At 40.7% G+C, this 26,036-nt stretch overlaps 1 protein-coding gene and 1 long non-coding RNA gene across 4 annotated transcripts in view; one reads left to right on the top strand and one right to left on the bottom strand.

Moving 5' to 3' along the window:
* LSAMP (limbic system associated membrane protein) overlaps positions 1-26,036 on the bottom strand; it is a 758,996-nt gene that overhangs the window by 323,117 nt on the left and 409,843 nt on the right. Inside the window, exon 1 of one of the 3 annotated variants that reach the window (XM_051779689.1) lies at positions 758-776. The exons of the other annotated variants lie outside the window; for them this stretch is intronic. Coding sequence (XP_051635649.1) covers positions 758-761 — 4 coding nt within the window. The 5' untranslated portion in view covers positions 762-776. Of the gene's footprint in view, positions 1-757; positions 777-26,036 lie in introns of those variants that run through there. 3 annotated transcript variants of the gene reach the window in all.
* Positions 978-4,744, top strand: LOC127467577 (uncharacterized). The gene is made up of 5 exons (XR_007903189.1): positions 978-1,077; positions 2,633-2,735; positions 3,132-3,208; positions 3,903-4,002; positions 4,336-4,744. It is a non-coding gene; the product is annotated as an uncharacterized LOC127467577 (long non-coding RNA).

Genomic DNA, 26,036 nt, shown 5'->3' with positions numbered 1-26,036 from the left:
ATAAAAGGGGCTCTTAAGGTCCTGGTGACACATTTGCTGTGTGTACTTCCTCTGCTTTACAGCTGACTCACAGGAGAACGACCAGGTTCTCTCCAGAACAGGAAAAATAACTGCATATTATCTCTTTAAAAGCCTCATAATCCTCAGGCAACAACTGAGTAGTAACTGCAGTGACGGGCAAAATCTTTCTCCTTCATATTAATAAACCCCAACACAATATTACTGCTTGCTGCATCAAAGGCTTTTACATAAATGACCTTTTATTTCTTTTTACACTGAAACAAAGAATACACGTGTGGAAGGACATGGATGTTAAAGACTTTGCTTAGGTTTCCATTTGTGCATCATGTTGGCTTTCGAAATAAATAGAAAGCAAACAAAGAGTGCAAATGGGGGAAAAGCAAATAATCTCTATGTTTTAATGGTCTGACATGTCATTTTCCAGACCATTCTAGATACTTTCAAGAAGAAAGCATCTTCTCCAAAAAAGTATCACGGTTACCTTTTTAAGGAGACCAACTGCCCAGTGTCACTCTTGAGAGTCACTGCTTGCCTTATGCTGACACAGGGACACACAAAGCCATGAAAACAAGGGAGTGACCCACCAATGCCAGCTATGTCTTCTGCAAATGCTTTTTCTCTAGATGGTACAATGCAATTGTGAAGTATTCTGCACAGTTTCATCTTATTCCCATAAATTGCATAGACAGAAAGAGCCTGCTCCAAAATGTGGCACCTGTGGAACTGAGTTACCCACTCATGTCCACTGATGTCCTTACTATGTGGCAGCTTCTTATCCTATGGGGAATGGCTGCTGGGTGATATGAATACCTCTAGATCACTTCCACAGATGTCCTGGTTCATATTTGGGTTGTAGATCAGGTCACTAAGTTGGAACTGCAAGGTTCCTTTCCCTCAGTGACATCATGGCACTGACAGTTCTACCATGACAGCAGAACACACTAGATAGGTTAGTGCATATTTGTTTGCCTGGTCCTAAGCCCTCCCTTAGAATATACATTAAGCTCCAGCCAGTACTGCCTTACCAGGTGGTCTATCTTTGCTGGGGGACCTTAGGTAAACCAGTCAGATTTTTACTGGGTAGTTTTGTAGGGACAAACACATTCCCCAGTGTAGCCATGAGGTTCCACTGACATGACACTGGCCTTGCACGAGCATGATGCCTTATGGGGAGCTGTAGCACAGCCAGGCAGAATGGCTGAAAAAAAGAGAGCACTGAGGCCTTTAAACTACAGGTCCCATGACAGCCAGGGATAATGACGGGTAAAGAAAGGTTTTCTGCAAACTGGTTAAATTAAAAAGTAGTAGTAGTCGTCTGTTTGAGCTGACTAGAAACACAGTACTTCATTTAGACCTTCCCAGAAAACTGATAAAAGGTACTTCAAAAATAATAAGAACAGTAATAATAAAAGAGGTGAAAATCACACCATTCCCAAAGTTTTGTAAACCATATTTTCCATTTTAAATCATGGTACACATCAAATTTCAGAGAGCCTTACCCTTGCTAGCAGTTCCCACTATTTTATCTGTAGTATCTAACAACTGGAGCTTTGCATCTCCTCTCTTCATTACCATCCTGATAATAACATCCTGTACAAATGCAGGCAGATTTGAACTTCCATCAGAGAACTGTAGCAGCTGCTGAGCAGGGAGAGGATTTTATTTTTTTCTTTCTTTTAAAACAATTAAAAAGAAGTATCTGACTGTTTCTATGAAAACTGTGGACTGGACAGCATCTTTTAAAAAAACATCACTGGCTGAAAACTGGCAGTCGCTCCGTCAGTATGACAGAATAATTAAAACCAGTATGACAATAATTAGCACTTCTATAGTTCTTTTCATCCATGGATATCAAAGCACTTCACAGAAACAAGTGCAGCTACCTCAGTTTTTAAAGCTGAGCTTAGAAAAAAACCAAATCAGAACTTATTCTGTGTGGAAAATTTCAACAACTTCATCACTATTCATCCTAAATTAGAGAAAAGAGTTGAATTATTTTTTACAAATTTCCAAAATCAAGAATGCTTAAAAAAAGTGCCACGGTTGATTAGGAAATTTTGGTGGGTTTGATGGAACCAAACATTCAGCCATTCTGAATTTAGTACATTTTTGGTTTTTTGAGTCTTTCAACAATACATCTGCCTTTGGGAAGGGAATGCCTCCTGGGAGCCGTAGTTCCTGTTTTTCCACTGAACTTGATAACTCTATTAGTTGGGCGCTGCCTGGCCCCATCCTGCCCTAAGGCTGGGCCTCCCTATCCTACTGCTCTGCAGAAAAACATCATCAAACTATTCCTTACTGCCTCTACTGAGCTCCTGAATGAGAGGCACTGACTGCAGCAAGGAGGGCTGGACAACTTAGTGAAGAAGTAAATATAAAGCTGAATAGCCCCAATAACATGCTTTAGATGCCAGTCCAACTCTCCTTCTATGAGTCAGTAAAGCATCCTACAGTAGATTTGACTTTTTGGGATGAGTTCTTTCAGGTCAAGTCTGTGTACAGGGAGTTGAAGGAGGGTTTTTCTGCTGCAGCTGCCACCTTGGGTTTATGTCTGCAGCTGATATGGTCATCATGTCCACTTGTTCGCAGCTTACAGGGTTGTTCTTTCGAGGACTGGCCTGTCTAGAATTGGCGGGGAAGAGGAGGAAGGGTCATGATTGCTACTTACAGATGTCTCACCTCAAATTAAAGCTGCTAATATAACTTGACAGAAGGTGGGTTACATACCCAGATGCTTGCTGATATGGCACCCTTCTCTGTAAGTTGCATAGTTTTAATATCAGCAATGCCCCATGACTCCTCTCAGCTACCATGTCGGGTATGACAAAGAGCTTCCTCTCCAGTGAGGCTGGAAATGTGCATGGGACCAGAGGGAGCCTGAATAAGCTGCTGCTTTTCTAGGAAGGCCCATTTACATTTACTGCATTTCTAGAACTGGCCTGAATGTTTCAATGCTTTACTTGTGCTCCCCTTACACACACACTGGGGCAATTTATGTTGGTAGTCCCAACTACTACAATACTGAAGGGGGGACTTTGATAACTGATCAAACAAGACTAAGCTGATTAAACTTCTGCTGTTTTCTAAGACTGTTCCTTTAATAATTTCAGAGCCACAAACCTCAGGGAGATTGCAGGTTCATGAGGGAGAAATCAAGGAGAAGCATTTAACATTGCTACTAATTTAGGTAATGCTACTAGAACCAAAGTAGACGTTTGCAGGCGCAGAGCATGTGGCAATTGAACAGTATCAAGTTCAGCTGATTATTCATGATTACACATACAAGCAACCCAGTTAACTCTTTAAACCTAACCTGGTAAAACAGGATGGCCAGATGTAAACAAACATCACCCTGGGGAAAATCAGGTCAAAGTCTACCCTTACAAACATGCCTTTTCCCTGTATTTTAGTTTACTATACAGATTTTTATTTTTTTTCAAAAATGCTTCTGATACTATGTCTGATTGTAAAAAACTGACATACATTATGGTGACTCATTCCAAGATGCTTATTGTATCAGCCATTTACATGTCTGTCAGATCTTGTAACTCAACACCCGAGTTACACAAATAGCACAGCTTAACCTCACTGGGTGAAACCATCCAAAACCAATTCCAGCAAACAACCAAAGCATTATTGCATTTAAATAAATAAATAAATATTTCTGGACAAAAGCCTAACTTGTAAAAGGCCTCTCAGGCCTATATTTCTCTACTTGCATATTTGCACAACTGAAGAAAGAAACAGGACTTTTCCCCGTATCTACCTCTAAGCAACATACTCCATCACCTCAAATGTTGATAGCTGCAAAGGAATAGAGGACAAAGACAGAACTGCTCTGAAGATGACTTGGGACTGACGACTGATCTGGCATTTTTCAGTTGTAGGACAAAGTTCCCAGACACCTTTGTGAGTAGGGGCAGGTGGATGGGACTGCCACTGTTGAAGGCTATCCACTCTGTAACAAGACATGTATTGAAGGTAATTTGAAAATCTCCCTAATTTCTAGATTTAACAAGTGCATGATGCCTGACTCAGACGTTTAGTTCTCAGTTAGGAAACATGGAGCGGATGCTGATGCTTAGAACAATCTTTTATGTGAAATGTATACGTTCGTCTGTCAAAACATAAATAATGTACTGGGACAGTGTCACCTTGTGGTTGTTTGCTGACATAGCGGCCAGCCGAGGGGATACTCCCTGTACCTAGCCCCCTCGCCCCCAAAAGCCTTTATTCAGCACTGTCAACCTTGCAAATTTCCTTTATGGTGAAATAGGACCTCCATGATCTGTCCACTCTCTACCCTCCATGCAGGTGTTAGCAGCTTTTGCACTAATGGTTCTGAAAGTCCTCACAGAGGTACAAAGGCATTAAACAACTGGGACAACTCTACAACTTGCACTGGCTTCAGAAGTCTGGGAGAGAAAGATGTGTGAAGAAGGAAGCTGCCAAGTTCCTAAATGGGAGCTTTGACTTTAGGCAATAAAATTACACTTCTCCCTTTTTGAATCTCCTGATGTGCAAGGTAAATTCAAAGGACTGGCAGTGGATTTTGAAAACTGTTGTGTAGAAAGAGGAAAAAATACAGCTGTAATCCAAAGCAAGGAAATTCAGACACCAAACTGTGCTCTTAATGGAGAACTAATGAATGTTAATTAACCACCAATTGACAAAAAAACATATTTACTGTAGTTTAACAGCTCTGCAAATAAGCACAAACTCATTTACACATGTTTAAACCTTAATAAATACATTTGCAGTCACTGGCCGCTTAAGTTGATTTTCAAACTGTCCCTTATAGTAAACATAAAAGGGTACATTTGGTTGCAAAAGTTATTACACATTAATTAAACATCAGCTCATTGCAGAAAACTAAATAAGTTAATGGCAAATGACCTCTTTCATCAATACTGGTTTATTACACAGCTATTAAGAGCTGTACACAAAAATGAAGAAAAAGCACCATGCGATTAAGCTTTGTCTCTGTGCTGTCACCCACACCTTTGCAAAGCTCTCGCTGATAAGGGAGGGTTCCCCAGGCACTGTGCACAAGTGAGGAGGGCCAGCATGTCATGCAGTAACATTACTGCAGGCAATGCTCTAAGCAGCAGGTTTCTTCAGTGCAAAAAGCATGCAACAGAATTTAGAAAACTCATTTTGAGCAGAAGGCATGGGATGGAAGAGTGTGTAGTGACACTTAGGAGGAAAGGTGGTGTGAAGAATACTTGCAGAGTTTTCATTTTCTGAATTTATTTCATTCAATTCTGTGAGCCTTTCATTTGATTCCTTTTTCTGGCTTTCTCAGTTTGGACAATACCATCTTCTCTTCTGCTGCTACATTTGCTGTCCATTCAAAATGGTGCAAGAACTTTCTCTGCAGCTTTCACTGTGATCCTGCATTCCTTCTCCTGTCCTATTCCCTGGTATATCCCTTAAGGTTGCTTCTAAACTACATCCGTATATTTTGCCCTAAAAGCACTGCACTCACTTCCCGAAGGTCTGTAACAAGGGTTAAGCCTTTAATGTGTGTTAAATGCTCTAAGGTCCCCTCGCAGAAAATTCGGGACTTAAATAAAAGATAAACATCGCCTCCCTTTCGAGTACTTCTTTAAGGAATACACAGCATAAAACCAAGTCAAATGGTATTTATCCCAGGTTGGTTCATTCTCCAATGCTGTTGCAGAAGCCTCCAGTGGAGGGAGCTTAAAATAACTAAAAAAAAAAGCTTTACTTTCAAGAGACTGACTTAATTAAGTCATTGTTTTGTATTTATACAAAAAAAAGAAAAAAACCTCAGGAAAGGAGAAAAGGAAATAATCAGCATTCATCAAATGGGAAAAGTCCAGATCAAACGGTGAAGAAGTGTTTTCAGACTTTGAGAGAATACAAATAGTGTGAAATAGAAAACACAAATTAAATTAAGAATCATAAAATTTTCTCTGTTTGCACAGCTCAGGCAACACTGTCTGAAGCCAATTTATTACCAGGCTCCACAACAAATAAGCTCACATGATTCCCACACTGAAATAACCTTTACTCATTTCACAATAAAACAACCATAGGGGTCTGGTAAGCAAAGATGAATTATAGCTGCTTGTCAGAAATAATTATGATAATCCCTCCCACTCCCACAATATCTGAGGATTATAACCACCTTTACAGACAGCACAGAACTCTCAAATACACAATGCAACATAGCAAAAGTATGTCATCAACAAGTTCTGAGATGGAGAAACTGAGGCACAGGCAGAGGAAGTTAATCACTCCACAGCCACAGCGTTACTCTGATCCCTGTTCCCACCTTGGCCTCAGTCCCTTGAGAGTGGAAACGATTCCACTGATTTCAGTGGACTTCTTTCGTTTTACACACTGCTGTCACAATCTCAACAGATGGACTGCAGCTGCACTCAGGCTCTGTGATTATGGGCCAGTGTCCTCTTGTGCTACACAAAACAAACTGAAAGAGCCGAACAAAACAAGATTTCCCTGTCCAAGAGCTTGCAAAGGAGATGAGACTGCAACCCTTTGTGTTTGACTTGGTAATTGTGCCTGTATGGGATGGATCTGTTATTATCTGGCAATCCTCATGGATTGAGGACCTTCATGGCTGGGATGAGTCTTCTCTAATGTTGAGGGTATGTGTTGCATTCTAGTGATTGAATTTATGGGAAAGCACAGGCTGAGTTATCTCCTCCAAACTGTGCAATTTCCCCTTCAGCATAAGGGGGCAACACCCATGTTTGTGAGAACTGAAGCAAAAACTTATTTTTAAGTCCTTTTATGTGTTTCAAGGGTTTTGCCTTTGGTAGAGCCTTAGCACAACAGAATTCTGGCTGGTCCACATCAAGTTCCCTCCAGGCATCCACAGGCTTGGCTGCAAACCCTTCTCTTTGATAACCCAGACCTTTCCTAACTGTGGCCCTACCTCACATCCAGCTTTCCTGCTGAGGCTATACCATTAAAAACCAGAAGGAAGCAGAGCAACAGCAGTGCTTTCAGGAAAGTGATACCTCTGCATCTGGTGTACTTTAAAGGCACCAGACTGTTCTGCGTTCACAAGGCACAACTCACATGATATCTGTCAGCCAAAGACATCCAAGGCAGTTGTGCCAAGCTGACTTTTTCTTCTCAGTTACAGACAACTGTGAAGTCCCTCTCTTTCCCCAGATGTTCTTGCATGCTTCATTGCAAAAAAATAAGTGTCTGTCAAAACCACCCGTGCCCGCTCCCAGGGAAACAGTAGCCAGGGGCAAGATGTGTGGGGGAGTGTCCTTTTTAGAATCTGCAGCCTCATTAAAGTAATTGGCATCTGGACTCGATTTTGTAAGCTCAATGCCAAAGGGGCTGATGGGGTAACTAATGCTGTGGAGTCAGAGCCAGAAACTGCATAGCAGGCTTCTGAATGTGGTCTCTGGCAAGATCTATGCAATGAAATGACATTATGGCTTTGCCATACATTACATGCAAATTAGAAGAGGTTGGCAGCCATGCAACTGGCATACCATAGCAGCAATCATCCTTACAGGATGTAGAAGGCAAGGCTATTCATACTCAACCCAGCAGAGGGGTAGGAAAGGGAAAGATGATGCTCGCACAATACACCTGCTTGCCTCCTTTCCCCTCTGAGTGACCTAAAGGCTTTTCCCAGTGCACAGCCCCTGGTGTTCCTACCTTATTTTTCAGCCTTAGCAGAAGGTATGATTTTTTTTCCTACATCTGTCCAAAATTCCCTTCAAATGTCTGCTGTTCTCTGTCTCTGCTTCTCCCAAAGTATCCTTGCCTTAGTGCCGAGTAGCTGCAGGATATGAACAACAAAATGTCTGTCTGCAGGTGCTGAGAATTGATAGATGCAGACAGCTGGCTGGCCAGCCGGGACTTCACCTGCTTTACTGTTGATGAACTGCTCTTTCTGTACTTTAATTGCTTTTAATGTTTCCCCCACTTAGGTAGGTATCTCCTCCTCTTTAACCTTTTGTATTTTCTCTGAACTGTTTGGTCTACAGAATCTACACCTAAGCTTCCCAAAATCACACAGTATACTCTGATGACAGAGGACAGATGCCAACCTCATGGTTCCCTATTTTCAAAGTCGTGAGTACTAATAATTTGGGCACTCATTCCTGCTATTTATTGTTCTTATTGCTCTTGTGACTGCAGGGATTCGCAATTTCTGGGGTGTAGAGAGACAAACTAAAGCAAAAATATACAGAAACCTAAGCCAGAGCTCTTGCTACAAGATTACAACAAACTCGCCCAAAGCCAAATGTCTTCTTGATGTCAGCAACTAGGTGAGAGTGATGGCATTTCTTGTTCATGTCCTTCCAGTATAGCACTTCCATTATTGTTATATCAGACCGCTAAGCTTACCAGAGTGTCTCTTTCAAACAAGCAAGGTAGGTTCCATTAATAAAGGATTTTAATGTGGGCACTCTAGGCTTGATTATTCCAAATGTCCAGCCTGCTACCCATCAAACTTGCCCCAACACACCATATCTCACACTGCAGGGTTTCACAAGGCAACAGTCCCAAATGGTTCCACAGGCTGAGCACAGTCAGACACGATCACACTCCAAGACTCAAGTTTGCCATTTGCAAGACAACCCAATGGCCTTTCAAACCCCCTATTCTCCACAAGACACAACTGAGGAATCTCAAGGCAGAGAGAAGGAAGTAGTAAGCAGTCTGCAAAGAACTCTGTTTTAGATATTCAACATGAACATTACCCTGTGTGTTGGATTAATGCACCTAATCATCAAAATGTTGAATCTAATACAGCTATCCTTTTTTTTCTTACTGCCTGCAGTGTTGCTGACTACACTAGAAAGCAATATTTTAGTCTAAACCAGTTTAGGTCTTTAAAGGACCTCTGGATCAAGTCCAGCTCCTTGCTACTGCAAACAATTTCATTACAGGCATTTTCAAAACCTGCAATGGGTAGCAAACCAGAGGGCTTAAAGGAGTAGAGGAAAGAAATCCTGCTCCTTTCTCATGTCAGTAGGAGCACTGTTGCCTTCTGGAACAGCTAACAGAAGAGGTTGGGATGCTATTTCTCAGAAACAGCTTGTGTTGTCTTCTCAAGCCCTGTTTCCAGTCTAAGGGATATCTCATTACAATACCAGTGATGGGGTCAGGGAAGCAAAGTTCCTCAGATAACCTCCTCCACTTCCAACAGTGTTTGTGCCTGTGGAAGGAAAAGGGCCCCTAAAAGGCAGCAATGATCAAAGTAAGCTTAAGCGAAGAGTTATGTTGCATTAGGGAGACTGATAGAACAAGAGATGGGGATAGCCCTTCACTAACTAAAATCAGTGTCTGTCTCCCAGTTGAGATATGTCTGTGCTGCAGAAGTCTATAAAAAGAAGTATGAAGCACCTGAGTCTGTATTTTACCTTGTCACATTCAGAAGGCTAGAGAAGGGAACATCAAGAAGACATGACAGGCAATGGCTAAAGGAGTTAAACTCCATTTAAAAAGTGGTTGAATAGCATTTAAAGGTAATATTACTAGGATAAATAATTGTCCAGTGGTCAAGTGAGAATTCTGAATAAATAATTGAAATTTTGTGCAAGAGTGATGCCCGTGTTGGAGTCAAGAAGGCCTGTATCTCACGTGGGGTGGGGCAGGGGTATATTAGGTGTAGATGTTGCAAAAGGGGCACTTTGACCATTCCAGGCAGTAGGTTGCCAGACGGGGATGTGGCAGACGTGATGTTCTGGAGTCATGCAAAATTCAGAGATTATTATATTGATACATGACAGATGTTACAGAAGCACCGAATATTCAAAGACAGGTGCATTACCTTTATAAATATTACATTCACCCTTATGGCTTTTTTAGTGATTATATCCTTGGTTCTGTAGGTAAACCAAAAAAAGTTTTCTGCACATCATGACACCCTGCAGGGGCTTAACTTTCTCATGCAGAGAAAAAACAAAAGTAAAAAAGTCATTTAACTTTTGACCAATATCAAGCAAACCATGAATGCCAAAGTCATGAAACAATATGAGCTCCTGACCAGACTCAAACATCTCTGACTTGAACAACTGGCTAGAGTCTCTTTGGGAACATAAGCTCTACCTGCATTATGGAACATAAGAGCTTTCCCCAGGATCCTGGTGCATGCCCAAGTCAAGACAAGATACCTACACATTATATTGCTTTCCTCTGTTTGATTTTTCAGTTAGTTCCCTTTTTTTTTTTCTTTTTCATGGAAAGGACAGCCAGGCCAGTAAGCAGATGAGACTCGTGGTGTACCTGGGCCAGGCAGAGGGCCACAAAATGCATGTGTCCTGAAATGTAAATTAGACTTTGACAACCACCTTCAGAGCTTTGCAGATTTATATTATTTTGAGTTAGGGAGCTGATAATGATGGAGAAGACAGTACAGAACTGCTACACAGCATCAGTTTTGGTAGATTTTGGTGGCAGTCAACATCTTGCCAAGAGTTGAAGAGCCACTCCCTCCAGCAGCATCTAGGTCAGACTTGGGGTCTCCCCTTGGATTGCTTGGTCATGGATGAATCCATGGATTTTAGTGGGTATGGGCACGTGGCATAGAAAATACTGTGTTAGACTCAAACCTGCTCAGAGCCTCCCTGTGTGCCGCACATTGTGTGGTGCCTGAGTCATCATTTACAAGTGTTATTTCCACAGGCTGCTGTTTTCCAACTGACTTCACCCTGACTCCTACTGCTGCACCAGATATCCATGCAAACAAAAGCTTTGTCAGAACACAGAATCTACCTTCCTTATTGCCCATTTCACATTATTAACCAGATACCCACATCAGCTAAGGAGATGCATTTTCAGCCAGTTCCCTCTCCAGTCCAAAGATTCTTCTGAAGTTCATTAACATTTGTACTGTAACTACTGTTGAGCTTGCCACATTTCCAGTCAAGATTTCAAACCAAATGAGGTTACAAAATAATGTCTTAATAGAGAATGCATGGTAATTTATATATTGAAATTAAAGATTAAACCTTAATCTTAATTAAATCTCACAAAAGTTCAGTAAAGCTGCCCAAATTATAAAATATAAAAAGATGTATTGATTATTTGAGAAATGGAAATCACATTTAATAAATACAGGAGTGAGCCATTAAGGGAATGGAGAGATCAGAAAAAGCACTAACTGGTGATTAAAAGAAGATAAATATTTATTAAATGTTGCTGTGATTTATTAAGGCGTGTTGGGCTAAACAAATGTAATTTGATATCTGAATCATATCTCATTCTGATACAGTCTTCATTAAATCCGAAGTCTTGGTTTTAAATGGATATCATATGTTCCCTTCAGTTCTTAATCTCTTTGAAATATCAGTTTGATGCTGTGGAAGACGTTGAAAGTCACAGAGACTGAAGTCTCCTGAGTATCAATGAGGTTGTTTTGCACTACAGGTGAGCAGTCAACTTCCCATTCCACAGTGCCTTTTTATCCAGGCCCTGTTGCAATTTGGCGCTGTCCCTTGGTGACAGGGCAATGTTCAGATTTTAAAGCCATTCTGTCAAAAGGCCAGACAGGAAGAGCACGACTTCAAATTTCAATCAGTCCTCCAACAACCAGTGTGGAGGTCTGAGGCAGAACACCTTCACTGGTTTTAAAGAAGGAAAGCTGACTCTCACACTAATGCAGTTGCTGCCCAGCAGAACATTAGTGGAGGTCCTGTATGAGAAAACATCTAACCCCTTCATACACACTAATTAGTCTAGCACCAATTAGCTCTGTTGATGTAGCTTTCCAGTTGAGATGTTAATCATGCAGGAACACAGAAATTCATTCTTCCAAGGTTCAGAGAGCAACCTTATCTTTGGCCCCTCGCAGAGGGAGGCAAGGATCTGGTAGATCATGGCACTCCATGCGCTTGAGGTGTTTGGATAAGAACATTTCTTCATTTTAGACAGCAAGTTGTCTCGGTCTTAAATGCATTCTCACACACTCTTTTCAGCCTCTGTTTAGAATAGGAGCTTCTTGTTGAAAATTACTGGCATAAATGAATTGCTGCTGATAATTAAATTTGCACAGAGTTAAAATTAAGTGCCAGTGCTCTTTCCCAGTGCTACACTTAGTTATATACTGTTAGTGAGAGTCATTGCCCATTCACTGCAAACCTGAAAAAAGGTTGTATGGAGAAGTAGCAATTGAATTCCACAAGTTTGCTTGAATCTGAATGTTGCAAGAGCTCTAACTTCCTTTCCAATGCCCTTGCTCCCCCCTCCAAAGGAAACAAAACAAAACAAACAAAAAAAAAAAAAAAAAAAAAGAGAGAGAGAGAGGAAGAAATGATGTGAAATCCTCATAAACTGGAGAGGGGAAGAGGCAATCACATACTATTCCTTTTGCCTTTTCAGGGATTGAGAAACAAAATCGGACTGAGCTGGGCACTGCAATCAATCACACCGAAGTTGGAATTCCACCTCTCATCTCTAGTATCTTCTTTTCTGCAATCACATGAGTAAAGGAAGTACAGCAGTGGGACAGATAGGAGTAGAGGGTGCCAAAGCCACTTCAGATCTGAGAGGACTTGATGTTTTGAAGGTAAAACCCAATCATGTGTTTTGGAAGTGGTTCTTACTCTTTACTGACACAGGCACTCTGGTGAAAGCTGGGTCCAGCCTCAAGGGCCAAGGGGATCCATTAAGCTAGATTAAATAGCTCTTTTTATTAAAGAGCAACTGTGAGAGATGCCTTTGCATTATATGGTGCTTTCCTGTAGGAATTTCATGATAGGAAACTTCTGGCATTTCCTCTCCCTAGTGCAAGCAGGAGTCGATCTAGCACAAAGTAATTACTTTCAATGTGTTTAGCCAGAAAAAAAGGTATGACTTCAAAATCCTCACTACCAACACAGCCAAGCAGATTCCTCTTCTGGAACTCACTTTTGGGTTGAAAACATGAGCAAAAAGTTCAAGCCCCTGAAGCAGTTGTCTTGAAAAGTCTTAAGCTACTGAAGATAGCGGGTTTAGGACCATAACTACAATAAACACAGCAAATGAATAAGAGTCTTTTGGCAAGAATAAACCAGAATTGCAGAGGCGGATGTTGCCAGTGAAAAGAACAGGAAGGTAACCAAGTGAAGAAACAGCATGAGGAGGATTATCCTTATTTGGAAGCAATCCATTCCAGCAATAAATTAAGCCAGGGATCTCTGCATCGGAAAACAGCAGGGCAACCTATTAAGCTAAAGGACAATCTGCTTTTCCTGTCACCTTTGAGCCCTGACTAAATGGTGAGAGAAACAAACACACCAGAGATCAAAATGTATGTTATTTCAACAGCAGTTATGGTCAACTGCATGTTGCAGAGACAGTGAAATTCTTTTCGTGCACATTCCTAGAACAAGTGCCTGATCTTCAGCGATAGTATTGCTGGAGTGTGATGGCCATAAAGATCAAGTCACAGAAGAGGGCTTGGGTGGAAGAAAATTGATGATTTACATTTTATGGCAAAAACATAGCTGCTTTCACCCCAACTGCTGGGATGGGATCAGGTGAAATACTGAATGCAAACTGAAGCTTTTCTCACAGCGGTATTAGAAGACATAGAGGTAAAAGAGAAAAAAAAATAAAATGCTATACACTTCTGGCTCAAAGGGGTCTATGGATCTGCCAGCTTGTAGCACGTGACATTGTGTGCATTCTGGCATGTTCCAGGGTCACATTTATTGCATCCACAATTAAGGGATTTCTGAGAGGCAAACATTATATATTTATATTATATTTATAATACATTATATTTATATTATATTTATATTATATATTTATATATATATTGTATATTTAATAGCAAATATTAAATATATATTTTCCATGTGCCTAATGTAATCAAAAAGAGAGATTATTTAGAATTTGGATGGTGTACCTCTGCACTTATAGGTAGCTGCTCCAGCTATCAACAAGATGACTTGTAATGCCTCTTACTCCCTTTCTGAATAACAGTCTGGCTGGTGAGTTTATATCTTTACCTCCACTACCAGCTGCTGTTCTAGTCAAAAGGTCCCAAGAGCTGCCCTGACAGAACTTAGAGTTGGCATGTCACTCCATCTGGTCTCCCAGTCCTCGGCTTTCCCAAAGAAAGAAGAGGTACCCAATGATCCCAAACAGTGCACACTCCATTTGGTGATGAGCACAAACAACCTTTACCTGACAGATATTCAAGCATCTCCAGCTTCCTCAAGTTCCCACTGTGATACTCACGCTGATGCAAGATTTTTTTTTAAAACTCAAATTAGGCTGACAAACACAAACAGACTGTGAAAAGGGCAGACTGTCAAAAAAGGTTCCTCTCTTTTGAACAACACTGATGAAAAAACTAAAGTAGTTCCTTGTTGAAGAGTTAGCTCTAAAGTGAACTCTCAGTTCCACAGCGCTATGACATCTGCTTTTCTCAGCTCACTTAAAAGTCCAGCTGGCACTAGCAAAATGTCCCAGGGATGCTGCTCATTTCTTCTTCTGTTGTTAAAGGGACCCCAGGCTCAGCTTGTGCTCTGCTGTCCAGGGCAAAACACTTTGCTAGTCTGCATTCTGCTGCCCACAGAAACTATTTTGAAGGGGAGATGCCAGCATCAGGTGAATAAGTCATACATGATCCCTGGCTATGTTATCAGACCTCTCATGGAATATTTTCTACCAATGATAAAATGTTATTGCTGCCATTATCAAGCAGTTGGTCTTTATCTGTCTACTCATGACAGGCCTCGTTATTCAGACAGGTCTTGGGACAACTTCAAGGGGAGATCTTCCCCTCCAATGTCAAATACACCAGCTTTCTAGCCTTTTTTGATCCTCTTTTTTCTTTCAGCCCCTCCTAAACTGACTTGCAAAACAGATGAATGCAGCCCTCCTCCAACAAATCTCAGGGTAAGAGCTGAAGGAACCTTGCATCATTCCATGTCTCTGACCTTGGACTACCAAAGGATATGCCTCAAGTCTTCAATCTAAATTTTACAAGGCAAAGGCAAGTTCCTGATTTTTCCATACTGGTCTTGATAATTACACAGAAGAAGGAGACATTCAAAATTTAAGGAGAATGGGCAAAACTGCAAAGCAAAACAGCTGAAGGAGCTGCCCTGAATTGAGACTTTTACAGCCCAACCACACACACATTCTTTCAAAACAGCACAGCGGCTATGCTTGTCTACTCTGTGTTACTCAGCACGTCTAAAATCCTTGGCGCCTCAACACAACTGGTATGTGAGGGCTAAACCATTGCTGATTTAGTATGTGCTAGCCCTCTCTCCTTTTAACGAGCATGTCTCACCTTCACCCCGATGAACACAAGGGCATCACTGTCAGAGGTCTGGGAGCAGGGTGACCTGTATGGGAGAGAGCAGGGACTGCCCTGTGCTGGTCCCAGTCAGTACCAACCCATGCGGCCACTGTGCCGTGGCCAGTCAGAGGGCCCTGGCACCACTGCCCCAGCACGGGGCACAGGGGCAAGGAGCTCTGGAGAGGACACATGAGGAAACACAAAAGGAGATTTTATAAGAGGAGGTACACCTTTAAGGTGACTACTGCTATGGGTGGACCAACGCGGAAGCAGGGATCTGTGGGTCCACAGCTGTGGAGACCTAAGGCAAGCAGGAAACAGGTGAAGAGAAAGGAGCAAGGAAATAAAAAAAACAGGAAAGCAGGAGCAGCAGCAAGAAATCATCATGTACCAACCCACTCTTCTGTGTCTCCTGTCACCTCATTCTAGGGACTGTCAAGGTCACAGTGAGCATAATGTGTGGCAGAAAAATTTAAGGGGGTAAAGGGAGATGTGAAGTGGAAGCTGAGCCTGGGGCAGGGGAAGAAAGGGTTTTCTCCTTGTGTTTGTTTTGCTGTTTCTTTTTTTTTCTTCTCCATACGCAAACCAGTAATTAAAAGTCTATGTTAACTGGCAATAAAGGAAGTTTCAATAGAATTCCCCAAGTAGATACTGTTCTGCCCATGACAATGGAGGTAAGAGAAAGTATTTTCCTTGAGTGCAGTAAAAGAGCCCAAATAAAGATGGAGGCAGTTGCCAATGATTGAAGGCAGCAATATTGTGGGAGCATGGTCTCCAGCGGCACAGCTGTCTCCTCTCTCAAGCTTAGTTCTAGCCTGAAGCTTTACTCCAAATGCTGATTGCACACAAAGATTTAAAGAACAGTCATAGTGTTAATTTCAGTGAGCAAAAAGATAAGCTGCAGTTGGTTGGTATCCCTCTTACATAGGTTTTCATATTTCTCTTGTCTCAAAATTTCTCAGAGGGTTTAATCTAATTTCAATAGATTAGAAGAACAAGGTGCATGTCATAAAACTCTTTAGGTAAGATTTCTAGAACATCTGTCATTTTTTTTCATATTTGATGCACATGGAGATGGTAGAGCCCCTACTGTGGGTTTCTCCTAAGTCCTGTTGTGTTTTGTAAGTCATGATAGTTGTGATATGAAGATCAAATGATGGAACCAACCCAACTCCTTGGAGATGCCAGTGTCATGTTTTTAATAGCACCCCCAGATCCCTGAAAAGGAACTAATATATCTAAAACCCAAAGTGATGACTGGCCTTCTGGAGGGAACTTTATCATGGAGTAGATGAGTGGCAAAACACAGTCAAAGAGGCACCAAGTGGGGGCAATCCAGAAATCATGCCTCTGCCCATTAAGATACTTTTATTACATACATTGGCATTACTAATCTACAAGTTATGTGGGTTACAGAGATATCTGATCCTTTCTCCTTTATTCTAGAAAAGCCCATTGACATTCTTCAATCCCTTTACACCTATATCCAAATAGCAGCACCCTAAATAAAACAGAGAATTGGTAGATAAATAAATAAGATTGCTTGTCTTCCTTTTGAAAATTTCTAAAAAGCTATTGGTGTTAGAGAATCTATAACATTTGTCTGAGATAGTGGATGTTTGGCACCAGTCCTTGCAAAAAAACATAGGGAACTCTAATAATCAGTTTAGGGTAAAAACAAGAAAATCTCCAAAGGAATCTGAGGGAGATACTGAGAGAAACTTAATATAATAAGCATTATTTACTTCAGCATCCAACATACCCTTCCTTCCACACCTGCCAGCATCACATCTTTAAGACTCTCACTATGTCAACTCCTGCTCCAGGTAAACTTAGGCTTTAGTATTATACTCATTTTACAAGTGAAGAAACTGAGGCAGTGACAGATGGAACAAACAATAACTATTAAGAGAGAGGAAGAATCCAGAGTAGAGAGGCAAATCACTTGCAGGTAACCTGCTGGACTCTACCAGAACTTAGTGGGTACAAATATCTCCACTGGATTGAAGGACCCAGTCAAAAACAGGGATTCTTAGATTAGTTTAGCAATGGCTTGAGAGTTAAGAGAGCTGTAGGGAAGAAATAAAAGCAATCTTACCCTAGTAACATCCCTCATAGCTAGAAGAGAAGAGAACAGCTATACCATGTAACGATCAGAAATAAGCAGAGAAAGGGAAGCTATTAAAAGTTAAGAACTAACTGGGGAAAGGACACATCCTGGGAGCATAGTAGCTAGGTTTGTCAGTTGGGCCGATGCTGGATTTAACTAATACATTCCTAAAATTATGGGCTGTGCTTTCAAGGAGGGTGCCTCTCACAGTACATGGGCAACACTAGGTCTCCCAGCTACTACTGGAAACAGGACAGCTTGACCACACCCCACTGCCTGAATCAGGAAGGAGGAAATTCAACCCTCATGGATATCAACAGGAAACTACCAATAAACACATTTTCCAGATGGAGAACCACGTTATAAATAATACATTCATTGTCTTTATACACTTCACTAATTATTATTCTCATCTCTTCGTAGATCCATTAATCTCTCCAATATACCTATTACCAGAAATCTCTGGCACATGCTATTAGCATTGCTGATTCATTTAAGTGTATGATTGCCCTTATCATCTTGTCTTTCTCCCCTTTTTTCATGTAGACACAACCCATAAGATTTGGTTCCAGGTTTTGAGAACATTTAAAGTTTTTATGTGTTCTGGCTATTCTGTTTTCCTTGTCACCTCTTTTATATACATGGTTTCATGTTCTCACCTTTATTCACAGACAGAGAAAATCCTTTGCAGATATTCGATAGCAGCTTCAAGCCTTTGCTGTTCAAAACATACCAAATTTGGGACAGGTACTCTATTTCACCTCTAGGCGTTATCCTAACACTATAAATAAAGTACAGAGCATTGCAAGGATTTCAATATCCTTATGTTTCCCTCTAGACTCTTACACCTATCATCTGAGTTTTTAATAATCTACTTACTTGAAGTTTTGTGTCACGTCACTCTTCAGCTGGTTCCCCTGGGAAGGTAACAGACTTGGTCTACCCAAGTCACTCAGAATGACTGAGTCACAATAAGCAACACCGGTTAGAAAAAACTTCTGTTGGAAAAACTCTATCAAAATGCAAGTTTGTGGAAATCAAAGTGTCTGCAGGTACGTGTTAATCTCATCAAAGCTTTGGATGGCAGAATACTCAATTTGCTCAGATATTTTCCTAGAAATTAATTTCTCATCATCTGTTTGTTCTTGCCTTTCCAACCTTCCATCCTGATTCGTGATTAATTTTTACTTTTATACTTTAAAGAAAAAAAAAAAACACAAACAAATAAACTCCAACCAGAGAAAATGTTCTATTTCAGAACTATATCCAGAGCACCTACAATGGGAGCCAGTACTCCTTATTGTGCATTCAAGAAATTAGCTGCTACAAACAACATTTGCTTGAGCCTGATAAACTGTTTCTCCAACCGGTATGCTGCTGCTATGTGTGTTCAATTTCAGTTTGGATAATTCAGAGTAATCCTATTATAGAAAAGCACAAACCACAAAGTTCTGTTCCAGATGACATGTCAAAGTTCAGCGGCACTTGCAATCAGGACGTCTAACTTTGGTCCAATTCTGAGTTAGTATTGATTTTGTTTCTTTCCTAAAGTATAAAAAGCATGGCTTTGAGTGTCTCTTCACTGTGGTATTTTGGAGGCTGACAGTTAACATGCTTATGTCTTTGAGACCTGAAATCTGTCTCACTGAAGGTTCTATTAGAACTGGTATTTTGATAGAGCCCGCACACATCTGTGTAGATTGCTTGTCTGTGACCTTACAACACTTTTTCCCACACAGAGACAAAATTTATGATATCCCATTGATTTTTCCCAATCCATTTTGTTTCAGAATTGCCATTTACACTGTTGTATATTTATATGTTTTTCCTCCCAATTCTGACTCATTTCTTTAAAGAATACTTAGGACTGGGAACATATCCTAGCAGTCTCAATAAAAAGAAGGAAAAATAAAGATTTCTTCTGCTGTGATTTAGTATGGGAATAATGAGAATACCAGGGCTCATTGGTAGTTACACAAACAGACTGAGCAAATACAATCATGTTGTGTAAGGAAGCATTTGTTATCCATATATTATATTTTCATGAGTATAACTAGAGCCCCCTGGCTCCCTGCTCTACAATTTAACAGGAGGGCAGACAAAATCATTGTGAATTAATTCAGGGGAAATAAACCCTCAGATTCCAGTTTTCTGAGCTTCTTAGCTTGGCTGTCTCCTTCAGTTCTCCACTGTCTCCCACATTTTGTGGCTTTCTGCCAACTTATTTCCAACAGCATTTTTAAAAGGTAGTATGTAATATGAGACAAGGGTTATGTGTGTGAAAATGTAGTGGTTTTATCCTACAAGCCCAGAGCAGATGTACCTACATTGATACAAAAGAAGGCTATACTAGTGCAGATCATTTCCATTCCTGCACAAAAGGAAGGCATTCCAATACAAACATGCCCCAGATGGCACCAATGTGCTCACATGGAGGCTTGTAAGACTTCAGCAGAGTGTGTGTGGATAAGGTGTTATATGGACTTCCCCAGGTGGTATCAAGTCACTGATGAAAGTCACTCATAATTTCATTTTGATGAAATTATGCTTCTGCTTTGAGCATTACTGCTTGACTATTCTTGCCTTTCCATGCTGTGGTGTGTTTAGGCCCCCACATATTATTCTTAGTGATAAAGACTTCATTTTCAGTTTTGCTACCACCATTGGATTTTATCACTTCTTCTGAAGGTTCCTCAGAATTTACTAGCTTTCCCATGGCTCTACATCAGATTTTTTTTTTCTTTTGCTTCTAACTGCATGTAAGTAGGAGTTTCCTAGACACCAACTCTTCTGCTTTCCTGCAGAAATTCTTTGCTATTCATTAAGCAGCAGTTGCCACCAGCTAGAGGGAGAAACTAGCCAAAATATATGCATTGGCTAGAGGAGATGTCTGCCAGGGGCACTCCCTAACCTCCCACAATTTTTCATTGGTGTAACCAATAACACCGCATAATCCTGCAGTTTACACCAAAGAAAAGAGTAGAGGTATTTAGATCCTCAGTGTGAAATCCACCTGTATAGACAATGAAAGCAGATGTGAGAGTGATTTCAGGTACATCTAGAGGTAGTTCACTCCTGAGGAAGAGAGGTAAAGTAGCTTTAGTGCCATGGACAGCAGCCTGGGAAGACATACAGTCTGCTCCAGCACTACAAGGGCTCCAGAGGAAGTCAGCCATTAAAGGGTAAATAAAGAAGACTCTAACCCAGGAAACTATTCACCACGTCAGCATTTTCTTATTAGTTAGATGTCTATTCAAACACACAGCACCTTTTCCTCCAGCTCCGCATAAGGGGCATTAATTGGGTCCCTCTGCATCAGCCTGTGAAGTCCCTGTGAGATGAGGCCTGTCCTGTCACTGGTGTGGAAACACGAGTTTCACTGGAGCTACCCTAGCCTAAATAAACTCCCCTTGTCCTAATACAGCCTAACAAAACAGAAAGAAAAGGAAAGGAAAAATAAGGGAAGGAAAAAACAAGGAGGAATAAAGGAGGAAAGACATGAAAGGTTCTGGAAATAGCTGGAATTGTTCATGCTGAGCCATTGGGCCCCGAGATTTGAATAATGCATGTTCCATAAATCTAAGTGTCCCCGCTTGCCACGTTTTAGAACAGGGAACAAAAATAATAGCTACTGTCCACACTTATCACCAATAATAAATTACAGGGCTCCTGTGTGTGGCAGCGATTAATGCAAAACGCAACCCAAAACACATAACTAAATAAATAGATAGTTTGACTTTCCTGGGGGTTATCTCTTTCCTTTTCTACACACCTCCCAGAGTCTCCTTCCAGCCAAAAATTATACTGGGAAAGACCCATCCTTACAGCGTATCCCCTTCAGACAGATAGGCAGACTAACTCATGGTTATCTTCAGAATATACACCAAGGCAGTCCATGGAGCATATGCACCTCCAAAAACAGGAAATGGCCATGCACTGCATAGATTTTGGTTCTTCTGGAAGGCTACGGTCTTCCCGAAGCACCATCTCCCACTTAAAATAGGGCACACACTCATGGATGCACCTCTCCAAACACAAGATTCACACTGCTTCCCTGAGGTCACATTCAGATCTACATTGATGTGTGTCTATGAGGGGCAGAGTATCCTTTTGGCAGCAGTCCCACTCCTTCAAATAGTAAGGGAGTTCTGGGGTGCTCTTTGGCCCCAAAGTAGCAGTACCGGTAGCAGAGAAGTCACCAGAAAACAATGCAAGGATAGGGCATGAGGATAAAAAGGGTCTACAGAAGGCCCCTTTTAGAACTGCTCTTTACAGTGTAAGAACTTCCCTGCAAGGACTCTACTGTGTCCTTATTTTCAACTGGTCTGGGAATTACAAGTTCAAGCAAAGCTTTACTCTTCTTTATCCATATTTGCTGAGTAATGATGGGTCACCTTCACCGGGATAAGGGGAAGAAAGAAAACTCAACATGCAATACGGAAATAAAAAATATTTGGTAATGCAAGGGGAAGGTGTGTGCAGCTACACAGGCTAAGTATCCACTTTAACATTACCAAAAAAATCCCCCAAACCAAAAATCCACCCACTAAAGAAATTTGTCTCCCTCAATTTTAAAAGGTTAGATAATCAAAATAATAGGCAGCCATTAGAAGCCCCTGAACAGTTAAACAGAACTGTAATCAGAGCTAGACCATGGCAGTTCACAGGTAACTAACTGTACTCTATTCTTTCTCTTAATATTTTAATTCTGACACATACAATTTTAGTGAAAAGTTGTTTTTCTTTTTACACTAGCTGCCTTCAGTGCTTTACCAGCCTATTACCTCTGAGGGTATGGTGATCCGTCTCTAGAGAAATCTCTCCTAGTAGAGGCAATTTCCCCTTAGAGAAGCCATCCCTGTTTATAGTATGGGCTTCTGTGTAAAGCTACCCTTGGCATCCTCCTTGTGCAACTGTGAAGCAAGAAACAGAGCTGGAAAGGTCACAAGAAGCAGAATAAACTGCAGGAGAGAGGCTACCAAAACAACTATAAAGGCAGCTCAGATGAAACTTGAGACTCAAGGTACAACACTGTTATATGACCTGACCGAATGTCTGTGCTATCTGTCATATGCCCTCTTCTTCCTGCTAGGGCCCTGTGCTCTTCTTCAGCACACCAGTGTAAGTCTGCTTGCTAGACTGGAGACACTTCAATTTACAAAAGAAAAATAAGAAAAGAAATTGTGTGCTCAAGCCACTGAGGGTGAGGTAACTCACACAAATGAGAGGAGGGGGAAAAAAAAAAAAGCAGCTTATACACAAAGCAGACACTATTACACTATTATTATTATTACTATTAGCTATTCATTACTCATATGTTGGCATTATAGTAGGATCCAAAAGCCTTATTCAGTATCAGGGCCCCATTGTGCTAGTCTCTATGCAAATACAAAGACAGCCAGGAAGAGCTCACAGTCTAATTTAAGACAAGACCCAGCAGGTGAATGTAACAAAAATTGGAGGAAGGGAGGGTAGGAAGACTATGCGATTTCACAGGCTAATGGTACATTGCTGAATGCTCATTCCTGGAAGATCTGAAAGGTTATGGCTTAATAACCCTCAGGGATGCTTCTTACGGCTTAAATCTCTGACCTCCTGGGTAAGAAGCAGCAGCACAATAATATCTCCCTTAGTTAAGTGAATGTCTAAAATGTGCTTAATCAGTAGTCCATTAACTCTCCACTTACCTCATTAATGTGTCTGTGCAGCAGGTAGTTCTGTCCCACCCCACCATGTTTTTTTTATATTCTGGCTTCAAATGCTGCTAGGCAAGGTGTAATGCCTTGGAGTGCCCTCCCTCCAGAGCATTTTATTTCATCAGTCCATATGTTTTAAACATATGGCACTGTCCCACTACAGGTTTCCTTGGAATTAAGAGGTCTCCTCTGCTGTCTGTTTTAGCATTACACATTAACAATTCTTAATTTATTTTTTAATTATATCTTTCTTTAATGACAGATTACTTCTTTTTTTTCCCCATTCGTAAAGAGTGGAAAGAAGTCAAGGATATTACTGAGCAAAACGCCAGCACTGGTGCTGTTGGCAGGTTAAGTCTTTCCAGGCCCCTCTTTAGAGAGTATCTACTGCATGGATCCCATTTTTACAGCCCCCATGATACATTACATGCTGTCAATCAGACTAACAAAATCGTGATCTTGGCAACAAATAAAAGACAGCCTTTACATCCAATTGACCTGTGCTCTGTTTAAGATTTCGAGAAAGATCAGTCCAACTATGTCAAACAGAAAGTTTACCTACTCCTCCCATCACTTTCAAGAAGTCATGTCAGTCCTAATCTTCCTCAAAGATGAAGTGAGAATAATATTCACTCTTCTTTCACGGTCATTAACAATTAAATCAAAGGTGCACATGAAGAAGTTTGAAACTGAAAAGCACTTGACATTCTTAAACATGGCATGAAGTTCAAAGCAAACCTGATAAAAATAGTTTGATATACCTTTTTTTTTTTCTTTTTTAGATGACATTTTGACCCTTGCATCAAAAAATGGTTTACCCTCTAGGTCTGTGGCATACAGATTGTGGCTCACAAGCACTCAATATCTAAAATATAATTATGCTTTAGTTGCAAAGTATTGTGTTGTTTCTGTGCAGGTTTTTCTCTACTCTTTCACTGAGAAAAATCAAAGCAACTTCCTGTAGTAAGGCAATGATGTGACTAACATCTGTCATGGATCATTTTTTCTTTTCCTCATTTGTTCCCCTAGATCAACTGCAGTACATTTGAGAGAGGAGGAGGATTACTTGTTTGTTTGCTTGTTGTTTGGTATTTTTTTCCTAGTAGCTCTTTCATGTGTTTTGCTGATTTTATACATGCAAATAATACTCAGAGAAGAAAGGCAGAAGAAGCGCATTACATTTGGAATAGAAGCTTGCGAGACTTGCAATGGCCATTCATTCCATGGCTGCTGACAAATTAACAGAAACTAGTTATCTTATATCCCAAGCAACTCTAAACTTCCAAGAAAAACCTCTGCTCTGCCCAAGAATCAGAGAGGTGAGACATGGCTTGCACCTTGACAATACGGGAGGTGTAGTTGTTCATATTTCAGGACAAAGATCAAAACCTTGATCGTGAATTGATATTACACAGCAAAAGCAAAGCTTATTTGCTTGCCTTGGCCTTTTCAGTCCTAAGTAAGCAGATAAAGCTTTGGTCTGGCCCCTCACATTCAACTCCCAATCAGCTGTTTTTGTCTGTGCTTCCAGCTCAACCAAAGGGCTAAAAACTTCTGTCTCAACTAAAGGATAAGGGAGTGGGAGACCAGGCATTTGAGTTCATTTAAGGATTTCACAGTATGCCAGAGACATTTACTCCTTTTCAACTATCTCAGTGAGTTCTCCAGTAACAACCCGGATCAACCATTAGTACAGGGAGCCACGTGGACTAAAGATCCTTAAAAGGTCTAGTTTGATCAACCATGATATTCAGATAACTTCAAATAAACCAGAGCTCTAGATACACCCTCTCTCCCTACAGACATTGGCATAGGGGGTGTCTGCCTGCCATTTATACCCAGGTTTACCTCAGCTGAGCAGCATAAGTGAAAAGTCTGGGCATCTTAGGTGATTCAAGAACGAAGAGGGAGAGAGACTGACTGACTAAAGGATAAATCTGTTACTGTTTCCATTAAAGACTCTTCCTCTTAAATCAGATACTTTAATTTTGTGCTTGAAATTTGTATAAGATAGCTTATACGAAGTTGTAAGTTAGCTTCTGATAGGTCTCTGAAGCTCTGAGATAGAGTATGGTGTGGAGAATGCCATGTTTTATCTCAGAGGTCAGGGATTTTCTCACTATTTTGTGTGTATCGAATAAAAAACCAGTCCAGCAACCATAACTCTTCAATTTTTAATTTTTTTTTTTCCTTTTTAGTTTTTCACTAGCAAAACAGATCTACCCACATAGAACAACTGGCAGGACAGAGGCTTAAAATATTCTTTGTCTTCACAAGCATGAAGTAATGAATGTTTTCTCTTTGCTAGGCTCTTTGTCGACTATATTCTTTGAAAGCCAGCCAGCCTCTTTAGTCCGTGAATTGGGTTTGCTAATTTGCAAGAGGTTGGAATCATTTCTCACATTAAGAAACTTAAGATAAACATGCTGTGCTCTCTTTCTTGATGGTTTCTTTAATCTATAATAAATGCCATTTTGGACTCAAAGTCCTTGTTTGAGGGCAGAGATATTAGAGGCCAGCGTGGAGAAATGGATTTGCAGAGTCCACACTTACTAGGTTAGACACATGGCAAAGAGCCTGAAAGTGGAAGTCAGCCCACAAGAATTAGGCATTGAGGCTCAGAGATGGATTCTGAGAAAGTGCACCTCTGTAACTGGAAAGAAAGTTTCAAGCTTCCCTCAGTTGTGGGCAGGCTGCCTGAGGCAACAGGGATCTCTGTAGTCCAGCCTTTCCTTATGGCTTTTCTTCTCCTCCTCACTTTTTATTCTAGCTTCTTCTTTTGTAAGGAAAAGGGATAACTAAATGTCATAGTGGTTTGTTTTTTTTTTTTTTTTGGTTGGTTGGTTTGTGTTTTGGTTTTGTTTTGTTTTCTTTTTTTTTTGTTGTTTTTGTTTGGGTTTTTTGTTTTTTTTTTTTTTTTTTTTTTTTTTTGTTTGTTTGTTTGTTT

Source organism: Manacus candei, unplaced genomic scaffold (genome assembly GCF_025592945.1).
Source record: "Manacus candei isolate 608988 ecotype Guabito, Panama unplaced genomic scaffold, ASM2559294v1 h1tg000014l, whole genome shotgun sequence".
In the NCBI taxonomy this organism is placed as follows: domain Eukaryota; kingdom Metazoa; phylum Chordata; class Aves; order Passeriformes; family Pipridae; genus Manacus; species Manacus candei.
Note: the sequence above shows the minus strand (reverse complement) of the source record. Positions and strands in the feature narration are given on the sequence as shown.